This window comes from Solea senegalensis, linkage group LG8 (assembly GCF_019176455.1).
Source record: "Solea senegalensis isolate Sse05_10M linkage group LG8, IFAPA_SoseM_1, whole genome shotgun sequence".
In the NCBI taxonomy this organism is placed as follows: Eukaryota; Metazoa; Chordata; class Actinopteri; order Pleuronectiformes; family Soleidae; genus Solea; species Solea senegalensis.
In genome coordinates this window covers 3767911-3783736 of record NC_058028.1, presented here as the reverse complement: position 1 = coordinate 3783736, position 15826 = coordinate 3767911, and the positions used below count along the sequence as shown (strand labels likewise).

The 15826-nt window shown below is 39.8% G+C and overlaps 1 protein-coding gene across 5 annotated transcripts; it reads right to left on the bottom strand.

Annotated features, from left to right (window-relative positions):
- Window positions 1-211: 211 nt before the first annotated feature.
- Window positions 212-13382, bottom strand: LOC122773818 (spartin-like). Of its 5 annotated transcripts, XM_044032762.1 has the most exons (9): window positions 11792-11932; window positions 10672-11501; window positions 7217-7414; window positions 4717-4891; window positions 4027-4221; window positions 3791-3949; window positions 2573-2663; window positions 2313-2381; window positions 1091-1151 (listed from the first exon to the last, which is right to left on the bottom strand). In XM_044032762.1, coding segments are annotated over exons 1-9 (1803 nt in total). In that variant the 5' UTR covers window positions 11877-11932; the 3' UTR covers window positions 1091-1150. The 5 variants fall into 5 exon arrangements, with proteins under 5 accessions (XP_043888695.1, XP_043888694.1, XP_043888692.1 ...); XM_044032760.1 differs by lacking the exons at window positions 2313-2381; window positions 11792-11932 and adding an exon at window positions 13122-13382 and having other exon boundaries at window positions 212-1151; XM_044032759.1 differs by lacking the exons at window positions 2313-2381; window positions 11792-11932 and adding an exon at window positions 13129-13382 and having other exon boundaries at window positions 212-1151.
- Between the last annotated feature and the right edge of the window lie 2444 nt (window positions 13383-15826).

Sequence of the window (15826 nt, the reverse complement as noted above, 5' to 3'; positions counted from 1 at the left end):
TTATCTTGGTGGAAGAACTCACTCATTGAACATTTTTAGAGCTGAAACGATTAATCGATGAATCGATTATTGATCAATTACTAAATTACTATTTTGTATACTATTTTGATAGTCGAATAAAAAAACAATATTTCGGATTGTTTAAGATTCTTAAATGTGAGTATTTTATCTTAATTTCTTTGCTCTGGATAACAAAGAAATCATTAAAACTCAATGATTTTGGTTTGCGAACAAAACAAGACATATGAGAACATCATCATTCCAGGTTTGCTGAACACTAATCAACATTTCTTAAGGTTTTCTGATATTCTGAACACCAAACGATTAACCGATTAATTGAAAAAATAACCGACAGATTAATCTATTGCAGCTCTAAACACCTTTTGACAATTCTACAGCCATAAAATCTAAATAAATCTTAAATAAATATTTGAATCCACTAGATGGTGCCAAGCGCTCACTCTCACAAGAGCTGCAATATATGATTTCGCAATATCATATCGTGACTTAAATATTGTGATAATATTGTATTGCGGTGTTTTCTGCTAAAGTGGTGGAGTAAATTGCTTGTGTCCAGCAACAACATCTGCAGTAAATCAGTGTTTGGTCCACATCAGACTTTTTAAACGAGCCCAAAAAAACTTCCAAACAGATAAGACTCTTTCTTTCTAGGTACAAATACGTCTGTGTCGTCCTGTTCCACCATTCCTTCGAGGTCCAACCTGTCTAACATGCTATTTACTAGCACAGCTTCACCTTAGCATGTGTTCGGGTGGTGCAGCAGTGAAAAGGGTCCCCCCCTTGAAACAGTTTTGTTTATTATATCATAGAAAAATAAATACTTGTTTGTTTTTTTTGTTTGATCATTATACTGCCCAGCTCTAGTCAAAATCACGTTTTAAGGCGTTGCTGCGGGAACGACGAAGAAAAATGCCACTGTCGGCTATTTCTTCAACTGTTTCTCCACTTGCTTCCCGCTCTGTGGTTTCTCCTGAAGCCTGTGGTCCTCTAAAATGGCCAGTGCCGTGGACTTCCCCGTCCGTTTGGCCACAGCTTTCATGCCCAGGTTGTCGATGTTGAAGGCAGTAATGCCGACGTTGAGGGCAGAGTTGACTGCGTGGTCGGTGGCTTGTCCAGCGGCTGCGCCGTACCTTCATCACAAGTCAGATTGGGTGAGAGGTCAGAGGGGCAGCAGCAGCAAAGAGAGGGATTTGGGGTGGGTGGGGGGGGATAAGGAGGATTGTGAAGAAAACCGCATGCTTTATGTGGATTTCACCCATGCAAGTTCACAGTCCTGAATTTGGGATTTTGTTGGACTGTTGTCGGAAATGATCTAAGGATGGGCAATGTTGCTACAATAAGTATATATAATTTACTCTCATAATATCACAATATATTAACTGAAATTTGATTAAAGCTGTAGTGCGTAACTTTAAAGTACAATCCAATGTCCTCTGAATTAAAACAATTAAGTCTGATCAGTTTCACACGACTCCCCCGTGTTTCACCTAGCTGCACACAGGAAGTGACTTATTTCATGTCAAGACAGAAGATAAGTTGACGGCGACATTGAGCTAGTAAAGTGAGACTACCACAAACTGGCTGGATATAGACTAAAAACGCCTAAAAGAAACGTCCACGAAAATTACTAAGACTGCTCAAAATAACGCGGTTGTTCAGCAAGCAGTTTGACGGGATAACAGCTTCTCGTCTCCGCCCGCCTTTGCTCTCATGCTGTAAACACACAAAGGCTCTCCTTAGTCAGGTCTGATGGTTTTGCCTGACAGAGGCCGTTTTCCGATGAAGGACGCAACAAACAAATAATGTTGAACTGTTTCTCACAGCCCACCTATTTCCGGTAAGCCAAACATGTTAGACATGTTCTACAGTAGCCAGAATTTACTAAAACAACTACTAAAAGACAACGTAAACACAATTGATCATATCAAAAGTTTTAATCGCTAACGTTACCTTACAAAGTCCAACTTTCCCCTGAGTGACCGGAGGAGTGAAGCAGAAGTTGTAAGTAATGCTCTGCGCATTCAGTAAATTAAAAGATATAATAGAGAGATTTATATTTGTATTTCCTTATGATTTATTTTAGGTAATTGCCCAACCCCAACCCCATTGATTATTAAATCAATAATGAAACATACGGGATTCACTTAATAAGGAAGGTGTTAAAATTAGGCAGGATAATTGTGATATTTCCATTGTAGACATTCAGAAATAAATCAGTGATATTAGGATAATCAGGAAGTGAAACAGTGTGATTAGTTAGTGGTGTCAAGAGTTATAGGGTCATACGTAACTAAGAGAAAGTACACATCTTCTCATTAGGTGGGTCAAAGGTGTTTTGTGTGTTTTGTAGACCCCTAAATCTGCAAAGCAAAACAAATCGAAGAGGAAAATGAGTGAGTGCACATTCAGGCATATTCTCCCTGCACGATGCAAGGTGACATTAGCAACACAGACATTGACTTCCCGTCTGTCGAGTGAGCTGTGTTGAGCAACAAATTTAATGAGGTTGTTTTACATGAGTGACATGAGTAAAACAGAAGAGAAAACATACTTGTGTTTTACAGTGGTGACCGTCTCCGACGCTACATTCTTGGCAATGTCCTTTGCTGCGACTTCCAAACCAGTCCACATGGTTGCCAATCCTGGAGAAATATACATACATGTTAGCAGCTTCTTCTTAAAATCTGATATGGGTCCTGAAAAGTGGGAACACATCGATCATTTGGGAAGTGGAAAATGCTAATAAATTATGCTGGTATTTTCTGATTATTAAGGGTACATTCCATTGTTAGCAGCAACTTGAAAATCCAACATTCTGGAAGATTTATGTTATGTAATTTAGCTAACACTAGCGAGCTTTAAGGTGGGGAACCACCTGCTGTTTATTTTACAGAACTAGCTAATGTTAGGTATTAGCGAAAAAGGGGCAGAATCTGATGTTCCGCGAGTTAGATGCCAGCTAATGTCAACTTTAACTAATAATAGCTAACTTTTGCTAGCTAGCTATGAGGGGGGCACCTGTATCAACTGATCTAGCCAACGATGGCAACAGTGGCTAGCCCAAGATACATTTGCACGCATGTTGTTTTTTCTCTGTTGGAATGCAGTTCTTTCGAGGGTGATGGCACTCACAGCTGCGAGTATCAGGCGATAACATGTTGTGCTGCAAGTCTGCGATGTTTACTCCCAAATGGGCTGGGATTTATCACATGGAATTCTTGTGAATATTTTACCCCATGTTGTGAAATATTTCTGTGTCGTTTTCTATCACTGCAAAGTGTTTAAAAATGTCACAAAAGTCTGTCTTTAATCGACTGACATTTAGCAATATTGACCATATTGACCCATTTTTCCCTTCACACCAACCGCACATCTTTGAGTCTGGTTCTGTCAGAGATTCCTTTCTTTTTTCTCTCCACTGTTGCCCAGTGTTTGCTGATTGTGTGAACTGTTGGCTTTCTCTTCTCTCTGTAATATTGTTTTTGGTTTTTGCCTGACTATGTAAAGTGCCTTGAGATAATGTATGTTGTGATATGGCGCTATACAAATAAATTGAATTGATATGAAATTGAATATTGTCTAGTGCACCTATCTAGTCATAATGGTGGACAAGGGCACGAAGGTTTGGGCTCACTTTTAAGTGACTCATATAATTTGTATGTGTAGCTGCGAGCAAGCCCTAAAAATACTAATAAGAGTACTGATAAGTATCAGCATCAATAAAACAGTGATGATAACCATCAAGACTTAGGTTTGAGTGTCGATAAACCTTGTACTCCACTGGCAGCGACCACCATAGCTCCATCAATGTTGGAACGCCCATCCTTATCTTTCTTCATCGACTCCGGGATCAGCTTGCCTCCGTGTTTTTTCACATGTGGAGCCAACTCCCGACCCACACAGCCGGCAACGACACACACACCGTCCACTGCAGCAACACAGAGTAATTCAGTTAAAGTTGCCAAAAACAAAACAAAACATGCAGACTGAGGATGATTTTTTCACCTAAGAGCTGGCTGACTTTGACAGCTCCCCCTGTCGCTTGCTTGGCGACGTGGAGTCCTTTGGTGACCGTGGGGTTGACGTGGGTGGGTTTGTCCTCGGGAGTGATGTGTTCTCGGAGCTTTGACGCACCTTTGTGAATGGCAATGCCTGTGTACTCCGCTCCTTTCACCAGACCCCAGCTTAACCAGGAAGCACCTGAGAGGAGGGAGAAGGATCACGTCCTGTACTTGAAGGTTCTGTCTCTTGTTTTCAAACAATTAATTAGTTGTTTGGTCCCTTAAACTTTAGAAAATGCTGATAAATTTTGATCAGTGTTTCCCAAACATTCTCAAATGTCTTATTTTGTCCATAAATTGATTTCTTTGTGTAAAAAAAAAAAAAAAGGGGGCAAGGAAACCAGATAATATTCACATTTAAGAGGGTAAAATTACAGAGAGCTTGTTTGAATGACTAAAAAACACTCAGATTAATCGATGATCAAAACAGATTAATTTCATAATCGAATAGTAATTGATTAACCATTGCAGCCCTAGTTCTGTCCAAAACAACTGAAACTAGTCACCTGAGACTGTCACCTTTCCCAATAATCAAGTTTGTACCAATCTGTGATGCCTCCTCACTTAGTTGGAGTGATTAGCTAAGCTCAAAACAAAAGAATATTGATGTATTAAGATGAAACGTGTGCTTCACCTGTCAGGATGCCATGTGCCACCTTTTCACTCCACTCAGGCAGAGCTTTGTCCTCCTCAGCTGCAGCCGGCTCTGTCTCCTTGGTCACTGCTGGTCCCGTCTCCTCGCTCTCCGCCGGTGCAGCGATGGACACCGTCTGACTGAGATTAATGGAGTCTGCTGCTTCATCTGGAACCTGATAACAGAGACACATGAGCTGATGAAGGCCGACAGTGTTGGACGAAAAAAAAGAACTCGTCAGTCAAAATCTTTGGGACAACTTGTCCGCCATTTTGGTGCCAGCTTTACACATCTCTGTCCAAAAAGCTCATCTCTAAGGAGCTCACAATGGCTCTGCTCATTATTCTTTGCTTCTCATTACGAATGCACTATTTGTTTGCCAAATCACTTGTCACTGTGCAGTAAGAAAACACCCTTTTGTGACAATGAAATCAAAACAAAAGTGCTTACTTGCTGAAGGGTAATCACTTCCATCAGTAAATGAAAAAGTTAATCAACTTTTCTGGCAGCAAAAATCAAAAATGACCTGGTTTGGCATCCAACTGAGCCACCATCATCATCATCACTGTGGTAGAACTGGCACTTGCCTTTCCTTCTGAGGTCATTCTAGCTGCTGCAGATAAGAGCTTTAGGACAGATTAATTCTCCTCACCTGCCTGTGCACAATCCTCACGCTGCTGAGGTCAGCACTAACTCAGGGAGAGCCGTGTGCCAGCTCAGAGGTCAGAGGGAGCGAAGTGGAGCGAAAACAATGAGAAAGTTTGGAATCCTAAGCAGCTACAGTTTATTTCACGAGAGAAGCAGCTGTAATATTTTCACATGTGCTTGCAGAAGTTGGCAAAATCAACAGTGAATCAACTGCAATGTTGTTCAGAAATATGGCTGCCCAAGACGACACGTTTGGGCAGCCATATGCACTTTGCATTGCCGTAATTATGCGGCAGTTTGTGCTATTGAAAAATTCCAACAGTTTCACGTCACAGCCAATGTGTGGTTATTATGGTAATTTCACTCGTGCTGCTTCGGGACTCCAGTGAATTGGCGTTTTTGTCACCAGAGTGGAGAGAGTTGGAAAAACATTTTTTTTTTCCATTTCTGTTTTTGCACATTGAGACAAAGGGTTGATAAAAGTCAATCAGTTATGGTGATTAACACACAAAAAAAAAAAGATAGATAACTAGTGTTTTATCAATGATTGCATCTATAAAAACAAATGTCTCTGCTGCAGTGACGGCCCTAATGTTGTGGTGCATCTATTACCACAAGGTGGCAGCAGCAGTTTACATTTAGTTAGTAGACTTCACGTGTGTCTACTAACTGTTTGCAGAAAAACAGACACGAAAAAAATAAAAATGAGATGTTATAGGAAATATAAACATTGCAGCAATACAAACGAGTGAATAAATGAGAATAAATAAAATATGACATATTGCATCAACACAAGCTATACAAGCAATAAGAAATACAACAATGAATATGTAGTGCAAGTGTATGAATGGATACAATATTAGAATGTATACAAATAACAAACAGGGGCTTTCCAAGTACACAGGAAAAAAATATTTTTATTATACATTTCTGCCAATATATCGTCCTTAATGTTACACACTAGACTAGGGCTAAAACTATTACGCGATCAATCGATTATCAACCACTTTAATGATAATCAATTAATTGGTTTTGAGTGTGTTTTCTTTTATACTATCTGGTTTCTTTGCTCCATGTAACAAAGAAATCATTTAGAACTGAATTTTTTTTGGTTTGTGGACAAAAGACGGCAAGTAGTCTTTTCCAGTTTTGGATTTAAGTGATTACTCGAATAATCAGGAAAATAATCTGGACTAAAAATGCTAAAAAGTGACGTGGTGGAGAGTACGAAACTCTGCTGTTAAATCTCAGGTTTTTTTTGTTTTTTTTAATGTAGCAGAAATGTTATGAGACAGCTTTGAAGAAAATATCTATTTATGATATTTCTGTGAGAGAGAGATTAGAATTAGATTTTCCAAAAAATTCACTGTGGTTTTAATGGATTTAAAATGTGATGGAGCTTGGATGGCGGTTCTATCATAATACTTTATATTTTATATTTTGTATTTTGTTGTGTCTCATTAGTGTTAAGTCTCTTGTTGTGTCTTATTTGAGTGCCTTTCGTTATGTCTATTTAAATGTCAAATCCTTCGTTATTTCTGTTATTTTTGCTATTCTACTGTGTATCTTAAGCCGGGAGTCTCTGCAAAAATTTCATTATGTCCTCATAATGACAATAAAAACTTCTTGAATCTTGAATCTTGAATAATGTTAACTTCTAAATACTAATTCTAGCTTTACTAATTGGCAAATTGTTTCTTATTGGGATTTTGATTTGAAAACAACAACTGAAATACTGTATGAAATACTGAAATTCTATATCGCCCTTATTCCACTTTGTTTCCCCAAAGAGAGTCAAAATAACGTGTCGGTGTTATTGTTGTGTTGTGTGTGCCTGCAGCACAGCACTGACCTGAACCCTGAGATCTGTCATCTGTGACAGCAGGTCCCGGAATGTTTCTCTGTTTGCAGGCGGCAGCTCGGACGACAGCACCACTCCCACGTAATAGCCAGGAGATGGCGCCATCATGTCGGGGAACATAAACACGCCAGTGTTACACAGCAGCGCCGGAGAGTTCATGGCCATGAGGGGGTAGAGCCAATCGCAAACCTGCCAGAGAAAAACAAAATGAGAGAGGAAATAGGTGAATATATGATGTCATGTGGGTCAAATTGTTTTGATTTTTTTGATTTTACCCTGATATACAGCCAAAATGTGTAGGTTTTACGTAAATTCTTTACTGACAATATATTTATATAAAAAACATTCATCCCTTATTAAAGCTGAGAGATAAACCACCAAAAAAGTTCAATATCAGAGATAACGACAATTATCGCAGTAAATGAGTGTTGCTTCGGATTTTACTTTGGGGTGACTTGAATTTGTGCATGACAACTACTTGTAGTATGTGGGTGTGAAGTATTTTTTTTGTGGCTGTGTCTGTGTGCTTCCACACTTGCTTGCACTTGCCACTATAACCTACACAGGGTGCCAGGGGCTTGTTGCGTGAATGGGGTGAAGTCTGATTGCCTTGTTTTTACTTGCCGTCGTATTTTATTTATGATTGTACAGCACTTTGTGATTTTTTTCTGGTACCAGGTACTATTTTTAGTACCTGCTCCCGCGAGGTTCCAAAAGCGTGCTGAGTATGTACTATGAGGTGATTGGTCAGACTGCCGGCCACTGACTGGCCAGAGTGCCGTCACAGGAAGAGACGTCCTACACAGGAATCAAGCTGAACAGTGCCGAACTGTAGATCAGTTAAAGCTACTTAACAATCCTAAAAACGTGGGTTAATCTTCAACAACTACCAGGAGTCTGGTGTAGTTATCGACGGCACTGCTGATCGCGACTGGCGAGCAGCATCACAGACCTGCCGTTTGGTGTCAGTCCAGTGACTGTGTCAGACGGAGTCTGTGCTCCGGTCATGGAGAAGTACTGAAAAAATATTAATATTTTAACTAACTGATTCTAGTGATTTGATTCAGTTACACTGAAAACAACTGATTTACAAGTCACTAGTCACTCATTTGTGTGTGTGTGTGTGTGTGTGTGTGTGTGAATATAAAACAAAGTGACCGCAGTTTCACGCAGCCGTGCAGTGAGGACTCCGCCCACATTGAGTAGGTACATTTTTGTAGTGGAGATGCAACCTAAACCGTGCTGTGCCGTGTTGTGCCGTGTCATGGCGAGTCGAGCTGGTGGAAATACGCTATTACTAAAGGTTGACCAGAAATTCCCGTTTTTAAAATGATTCAAACACTTAAAACACAGAAACATTTCCCAATTCAAGCAAAACATTCAGAAACCTTTAATGATTTATCAGCAGCTGATTTAGCAAAAGACGAGATCTTGGTTTTCTTCATTGTGTCAAAAATAAAGAAACATTTTAGTCATATGGGGAATCTTGGAGTGTTTGCCAATATCTGATAATATTGTGAATCCCCATAAATGAGCTGTTTTGTGATTTTTTAAAAATATATTTCATCAAATAGTCTGACCCTTGAAACTGAATATAACCTGGTTAAATAAATAAAGCACAGAGTGAACTATGTTAAAGTATTTCAGTATTTGAGGGCATTAACGGTGTGATCAGTATTCAGAGAATTACTCTCACTCATTTGAAAGGTTGATGTCACCCGCTGGCAACATAGCACATAGGAAATTCCCCCAGTCTCATGACCCACTACTGTCAGTAGAACAGAGAGCAGGGCAAAACTTAATCAGAACTAACAAGGAGAGTTAAGATAAGGGACTGAATTGGTCGCTGAACAAAAAATCTACACTGATAATTATGTGTACTTCTAATCTAATCTCTCAGAGTACACTGACAAAACATGGCCTGCTCTGTTTCTCTGCCTTTCATGGACTGCAGTTTTAAATTAAAATCTGGAGATGATAACTGACTCAACTTATTTTTCTTGCTGTGCTCCGGCTGCTTCACACATCTTTTTCAGTTAAAAAAACCAAACACTTCCTTTACATTTTTGCCATGTATATATAACCATACATGTCATGTCGTATGTGTTTTATGTATATTGGAGGATGACGTGAACTCCTATTTTCTGTACTTAAATAGAAGAAAGTAAAAAAACGAGTTAAACTAAGCTACCGCAGTTGTTCATGTGACTGACTGTGACTGATTTCCCTAAAAGGATGACATTATAAGATTAAACCAACAAGATTAGTGCACTGAGTCACCACTGATCACGTGATCCTGTCCACAGGGCAAAAGATCCTAAACATGCTGATGACTCATAGTCATCCTGATGAGCCCAGTGAACATCTTACAAAATCAGGTCAAAGGCCATGGTAAAAAAAAAAGATGTGTGGTGTCAAAGCAGTGATGACATTTCCCTTGCTGTCACTGAATGAGAACAGCATTTCAGAACATATACCATACTGTATATTTTCTTTCTTAAGCCTGTAATATTGGTATTTATTACATTTATTATCCCTCATTATTTGCGGACAACATAGTTGTCCATCTGCAAGTACGATGCTGGAAACTGACACCATTTCATTTCTAAAAGAGATTTGAATGTCAATGTGACACAAAAAGTAGCTTTCTGCGTCTCAGGTCTGGAAGCCTTTCCGAACAGAAAAGCTAAATGATACAATAATGCAATCCAGTGTTATTCTTATTTTTATCAATTATTTTCATGTCGTAACAAACTTTTTGCATAAGGAGGCAAACTCAATTTACCCCTATGTGTATTTTGGTTCCTCCTGCACAAATCTTATGTACAGTATTTAATTTAGGGCTGCAACTTAACATTTATTTTTAATTTTATTGTTAGTGAGTGTGCATGTGGTTGTTTTTGTAGACAGGTTCATGTTTACAGGACATTTAGGTGGATTTATTGGCAAAAATTAAGCTTTATGGGTATTCTACACAAGTGCCGTGGTCTGTGGAGCTGCCATCTTGTGTTGCCATGTTTCTACAGCAGCCCAAATGGACAAACTAGTCAGAGTCGGCAATTCACACTTTGAAGACTAATGCTACATCCTTTCTGTTATAAGGAGGCCACCGAAGTTCCCTGTCATGCTTGGGAAAAGGGATAGGTAAATGAAATCTGTAGTCTTAAAGTTAGAGGTCAATATTTTGCACCTTTAATAGACAGTTTTCCTGTTTTTGTACATTGAGTTGAGTTTCAATTTGTCATAAAAACAAGTTGATGGTTAAAATAATGGTTAAAAACAATATGTATATATATGTATATATATATATATATATATATATATATATATATATATATATATATATATATATACATATATATATATATATATATATATACATATATATACACATATATGTATATATATATATACATACACAAAGTAAAATGTGTCTTTTGTCATACCTGCAGAAATGCTGGTGGTCGGTTGGGTGTCCTCTCAGAGTGACCAGTGGTAAACTTCACCAGCCGAAGGTAACCAGGGTAAGACGGGGCGCTCACGTGGCCTTCGGGTGTGACAAAGAATATCTGCACACCATGAGGGATGTACAGCAGCTCCTCTCCCTCCTCGCCCATACTCTGGGGAGATGGTGTTGAGTTTGAGGTGCGACTGTAAAATTCGTCCCCAACCACTGACATCTCTCCTTCATCGGTGCCATATGAAATTGATAGGTGACCATTAGCCGCCTGAGGGGAGTAGGCTGGAGGCTGTTCACCTGGATCAGCAGGCTGTATGCTGGGCGAAAGAGGAAGGCCAACACCTCCAACAGCTCCAGCTGCCTGACCATTAGCAGAGAGGATGTTTGGTGCTGATGGTCTCTCTGGCTTCTCTATGGTGGGGAGTTGTGGGTAAATACATCCTGCAGACATTCCTATAGCAGTGGGTGCAGACACAGTGGTAGTGGTCACCACAGGTGCAGATTCGAGATCAGAGCTGGTCTCTAGTATGGCCAGGCGAGTGGTGATGTTGTTCAGTGTCTCCTGCATCTTCTGCTGCATCTGCCTGGCTGACTCCCAGGAGCTGCCCACACACTCCTCTCCCTGTGAGGGGACACTGATGGCCCTGACAAGGTGCTGGCGCCCTCGCTTGTACAGCTCCAGGGCCATAGCCTTGTCTCCAGCTTCATCTGCTGACAGTCCTTTGTTGATGCACGCAAACGCTTCCTTGAAGCCATCTGTAATCACTTTAAGTCTGGCATTGTCGAAGGCGTCTTGTTTAGCTTTCTCCATTACCCCTGAAAAAACACATATCATCAGCTGTGCTGGTCTCCAACAGCTGCAAACTCTTTACAGAACTAAAAACACAAATGAAAAAACATCACAAAACAAGGGTGATGTGTTCATCAAAATGTTGGGCACTTTAGAACTGAAAATGAATGTGAACAATATTTACTGACAGCATAAAGTTATCAAGTTGTATGCTCAAAACTTAAGAGATGCATTCAACGACCTTGGTATATTGCATAACTTCTGCAGGATCTAGAGCATGTTGAGCTTATGGCGTATTTCCAACGGCTATACTCACCTCGCTTCGCCTGGGCATGGCACAGCACGATTAGGTTGCATCTGTCACTACAAATAAAGTACCTACTTAACGTGGGCTGAGTCATCACTGTGCAGCTCCGTGAAACTGCAGTGACTTTGTTTCATACGTGACACACTCACACAGACACACACACACGCACACAAGTGACTAGTGACTTTACACCAGACTCCTGGTAGTTGTTGGAGATTAACCTATGTTTTTAGGATTGTCAAGTAGTTTTCTACAGTTTGGCGCTGTTCGGCTTGATTTGTGTGTGGGGTGTCTCTTCCTGATGGCACTCTGGGTCAGTGGCCGGCAGTCTGACCAATCATCGCATAGTACCTACTCAGCATGCTTTTGGAACCTCGCCTGAGCAGGTACTAAAAATAGTACCTGGTACCAGGTACTATGCTACTTAAACCATGCCATGGCGTGGCGAGGCGAGTAGAGCTGGTGGAAACATGCCACTAGTGGAAACACTACTTAAACTGAGGCATGGCGAGGTGAGGCAAGTAGAGCTGGTGGAAATACGCCACTAGTGGAAACGCTACTTACGCTGTAGCGTGGCGAGCTGATGGAAAAACGCCATTAGAGGGGAAAGCATTAAAATTATTATTCGAATAACTGTATTACCAATAGTCTTGTATAAAGTACCTAAAAGGGATACTTAAGTAAAAGTACAAGTATCTTACCAGAAAAAGACTTCGGTCAAAGTTGAAGTCACTTTTTTTATAATATTACTTCAGTAACAGTCAAAAATACAGATTTTATTTGGTAGCAACAAGTCACAAAGATAGTTAGAGGACATGTAGTGGAGTAAAAGTTGCTGTAAATATAAATAACAAAGTAAAGTACAGATAAGTGAATTTTATACTCAAGTACAGTAACACAATAATTTGTACAGTGTTACATTGTTACACTGATTATCACATATTGCACTTGTACATATTGTAACATACTACTACTACTACTTCCCCACACTGCCATTTAACACGCAATAACAAACTGTCACTTCATTTACTTTTGACATACAACATTTTAACTCCTACTCTAACGTTATTGTACTTCATCACATAATCAGTAAAAGTGAGTGACATTGTCTGTTTGACAGGAGGTTAAATTAAACAGCTAAGCTAAAGCGGGCTACTGTCGATCAACTTATCAAAAACAAAAGTGACAAGAGCTAACGCCTCTGTGAAAACAACGATTCTTCGTGTTATATTAATGGTGAATTCACTGTAGCCAGAGTTAACAACAACAAGCAGTTTACTCAGACTAACTTGTATTTGGCTAACTAGCATTAGCACGTTCTGCATTAGCGAACACTTACTCAGTACCTGAGAGAGCGAAACACTCCAGAGAACAGCGGCGTTGTTAGCCTGTTGGCTCTGTTGTAGTCAGTATTACCTCAGCGTATATGGGCAAACTTCTTCTCCTTTCTGTTTTGTGAGTAAAAAGACTCGGAATGTTTAAAAATGACGTTTCACTCACTCTACCAACAACAATGTTGACCTTTCATAAAAGAAGCACAGTGACACGCGACGCTTGACTTGAAACCGCTGCATCACTGTCACGCGTTAGTCTTATTTTGAAAGGCCTGAACGGAAGCATTACGCGAGCGTGTGGCGTTAGATTTGACCGGATGTGACGCAAGCACGACAGTGTTTACCGGTTGTAACTCAGTATTACGTCAGCATCTGTGGGCAAACGTCTTCTCCCTGCTGTTTTGTGAGTAAAAGGACTCGAAATGTTTAAGAAATTACGTTTCACTCACCCTCCCAACAACACTGTTGACCTTACAAAAAAGAAGCACAGTGACACGGAACGCTTAACTTTAAACCGCTGCACCACTGTCACACGTTAGTCTTATTTTGAAAGGCCTGAACGGAAGCATTATGTGAGCGTGCGGCGGTATATTTGACCGGATGTGACGCAAGCACGGTAGTGTTTACCGGTTGTAACTCGTCTGTAACCGTCTGTATCAGAATCAGAAGAGCTTTATTACCAAGTATGATTTGCACATACAAGGAGTTTGTTCTGGTGTCATTGGTGCATAACAAGCATACAAAATTTTAAAAACAAGTTAAGAATGTTCCTATTCTTGAATAAAAAGTTAAAGAAATTCGTCTGTAACCAGGGTTAGTAAACACCCATTTTACAGTCACCCACCATTTGATAGACACAGTAAAATAGAATTATACACATAATTATTTAAAGCTCAAATATTAGCGACATGTCTTTAAACTGCTAAACTACAACAACACTCATCTACATCTCTGAAATCAAATTGCATAATTTTAGAAAACTTAGGTCATCTAGAGCAGTGGTTCTCAAAATTAGCATAGTTCCACCTGGAAACTAATATGATGCTGGACTGACCAGCATAGACCATCTTAATGATGGACCAGGACCAGCATGGACCAGCATAGACCAGCTTAATGACGCTGGTGAACCAGCATAGACCAGCGTGGACCAATTTTATGATGCTGGTGGACCAGCATGGAAACTAATATGATGCTGGTAGACTGGCATGACCTAGCATGGACCAGAATAATAATGCTGGTGAACGAGCACGTAAACTAATATGATGCTGGTAGACTGGCATGGACCAGAATAATGATGCTAGTATGGAGGAGCTTTATAATATAAATAGTGAAAAACTACACTAATATCTGCAATATTGGCGCTGTAAACTAATGGCTGGACACCATAATGATGTTTGAAGAATCAGCGAGAAACCTCAATACCTGTGGATAAACGTGAAATGAGAAATTCAGATGAAATGCGGATTTCTGGTTTGTCATTGAAATCAAAATAGATTAAGTGAAACCACCACCAAAATGTGTAACAGGCTTTCAGGTGGGGAGAGAGACTACTTTCCTGTTGTTGTTATTGTAAATAAGTATACTTTTCCAACTCTTGCTAACTTTCTTGTTCATGTTGTGTCACACATCTTCAATCAACCACAACACTGAATAATTAATAAACCAATTAATTTAATGAGCTTCTTAGGTGTTTATGTGCCTCGTGAGAATAGCAACGAGCAGCTCATTAAGACCATTGTTCAGTTTGGTGTCTAAATCCACATGGACAAAAACAAACAAACGGTGACTGCAACATAACATTCCCCCATGATACCTTTGTGTCAGAGGGATGCTGAGTGCACAGATCACACAATAGGGTAATCAGGTTTTGAAAGTTTGGCCAAGATAACACAATCCTTACATCATCACCACTCGTTCCAAGTTAGTACTTTGATGAATTGACCAAAAACGTCTGGAATGACAGCAGTTGTGTGATAAATGTAGATTATAGAGACATTTAAACTGGTCGACAAGATAACAGTTGACAAGTGAAGCCATAAATAGAGTTAAACCCGGCCTGTTTCCCACCATTATGTTGATCACAGAGGTCTGTTGACTGTGTGAAATGTAAACACACTCTGACGACTTATTTTATGTAACTGACAGAACAGTGACTGGTTATGGGCGAGGCCCTATATTCAATTCAATAAAATTTTATGTGTATAGTGCATTTGTATATCATAACATACATTATCTCAAGGCTCTGTACATAGACAACATCAAGGAGAGCAGAGAAACCCAACAGTTCACACAATGAGCAATCACTAGGCAAGATATCGCTATATAATTACTATGCTATGATTATGTCATTCCCAGACACAAGGTCTGGATATAATGGGTCCAGACCTAAAGAAAAACTTTGGAGCTCTGTGACACAAGTTGCTATATGAAGTCTATCTCTTGCGGAAACATCTGCAGAGAAAAAAAACGTAATACTTTTGCATGACAATGAGGATGAAAAAAAAACGTTCAACTGGGTTTTAGAAAACAAAATTATCCCTCCTTCGTGGAGGGAGGCAAGACGAGAAAAAAAACTTCACTGGGTTACTGGCGCAAGGCTTACGCTACGTTGCATGTCATAAACCGAATGGTACACATGCGCCCCGAACCGTGACAAGCGCACCAAACGGGACAGATTTTTTTAATGAATTTTTCCACCCCTAATATTCTC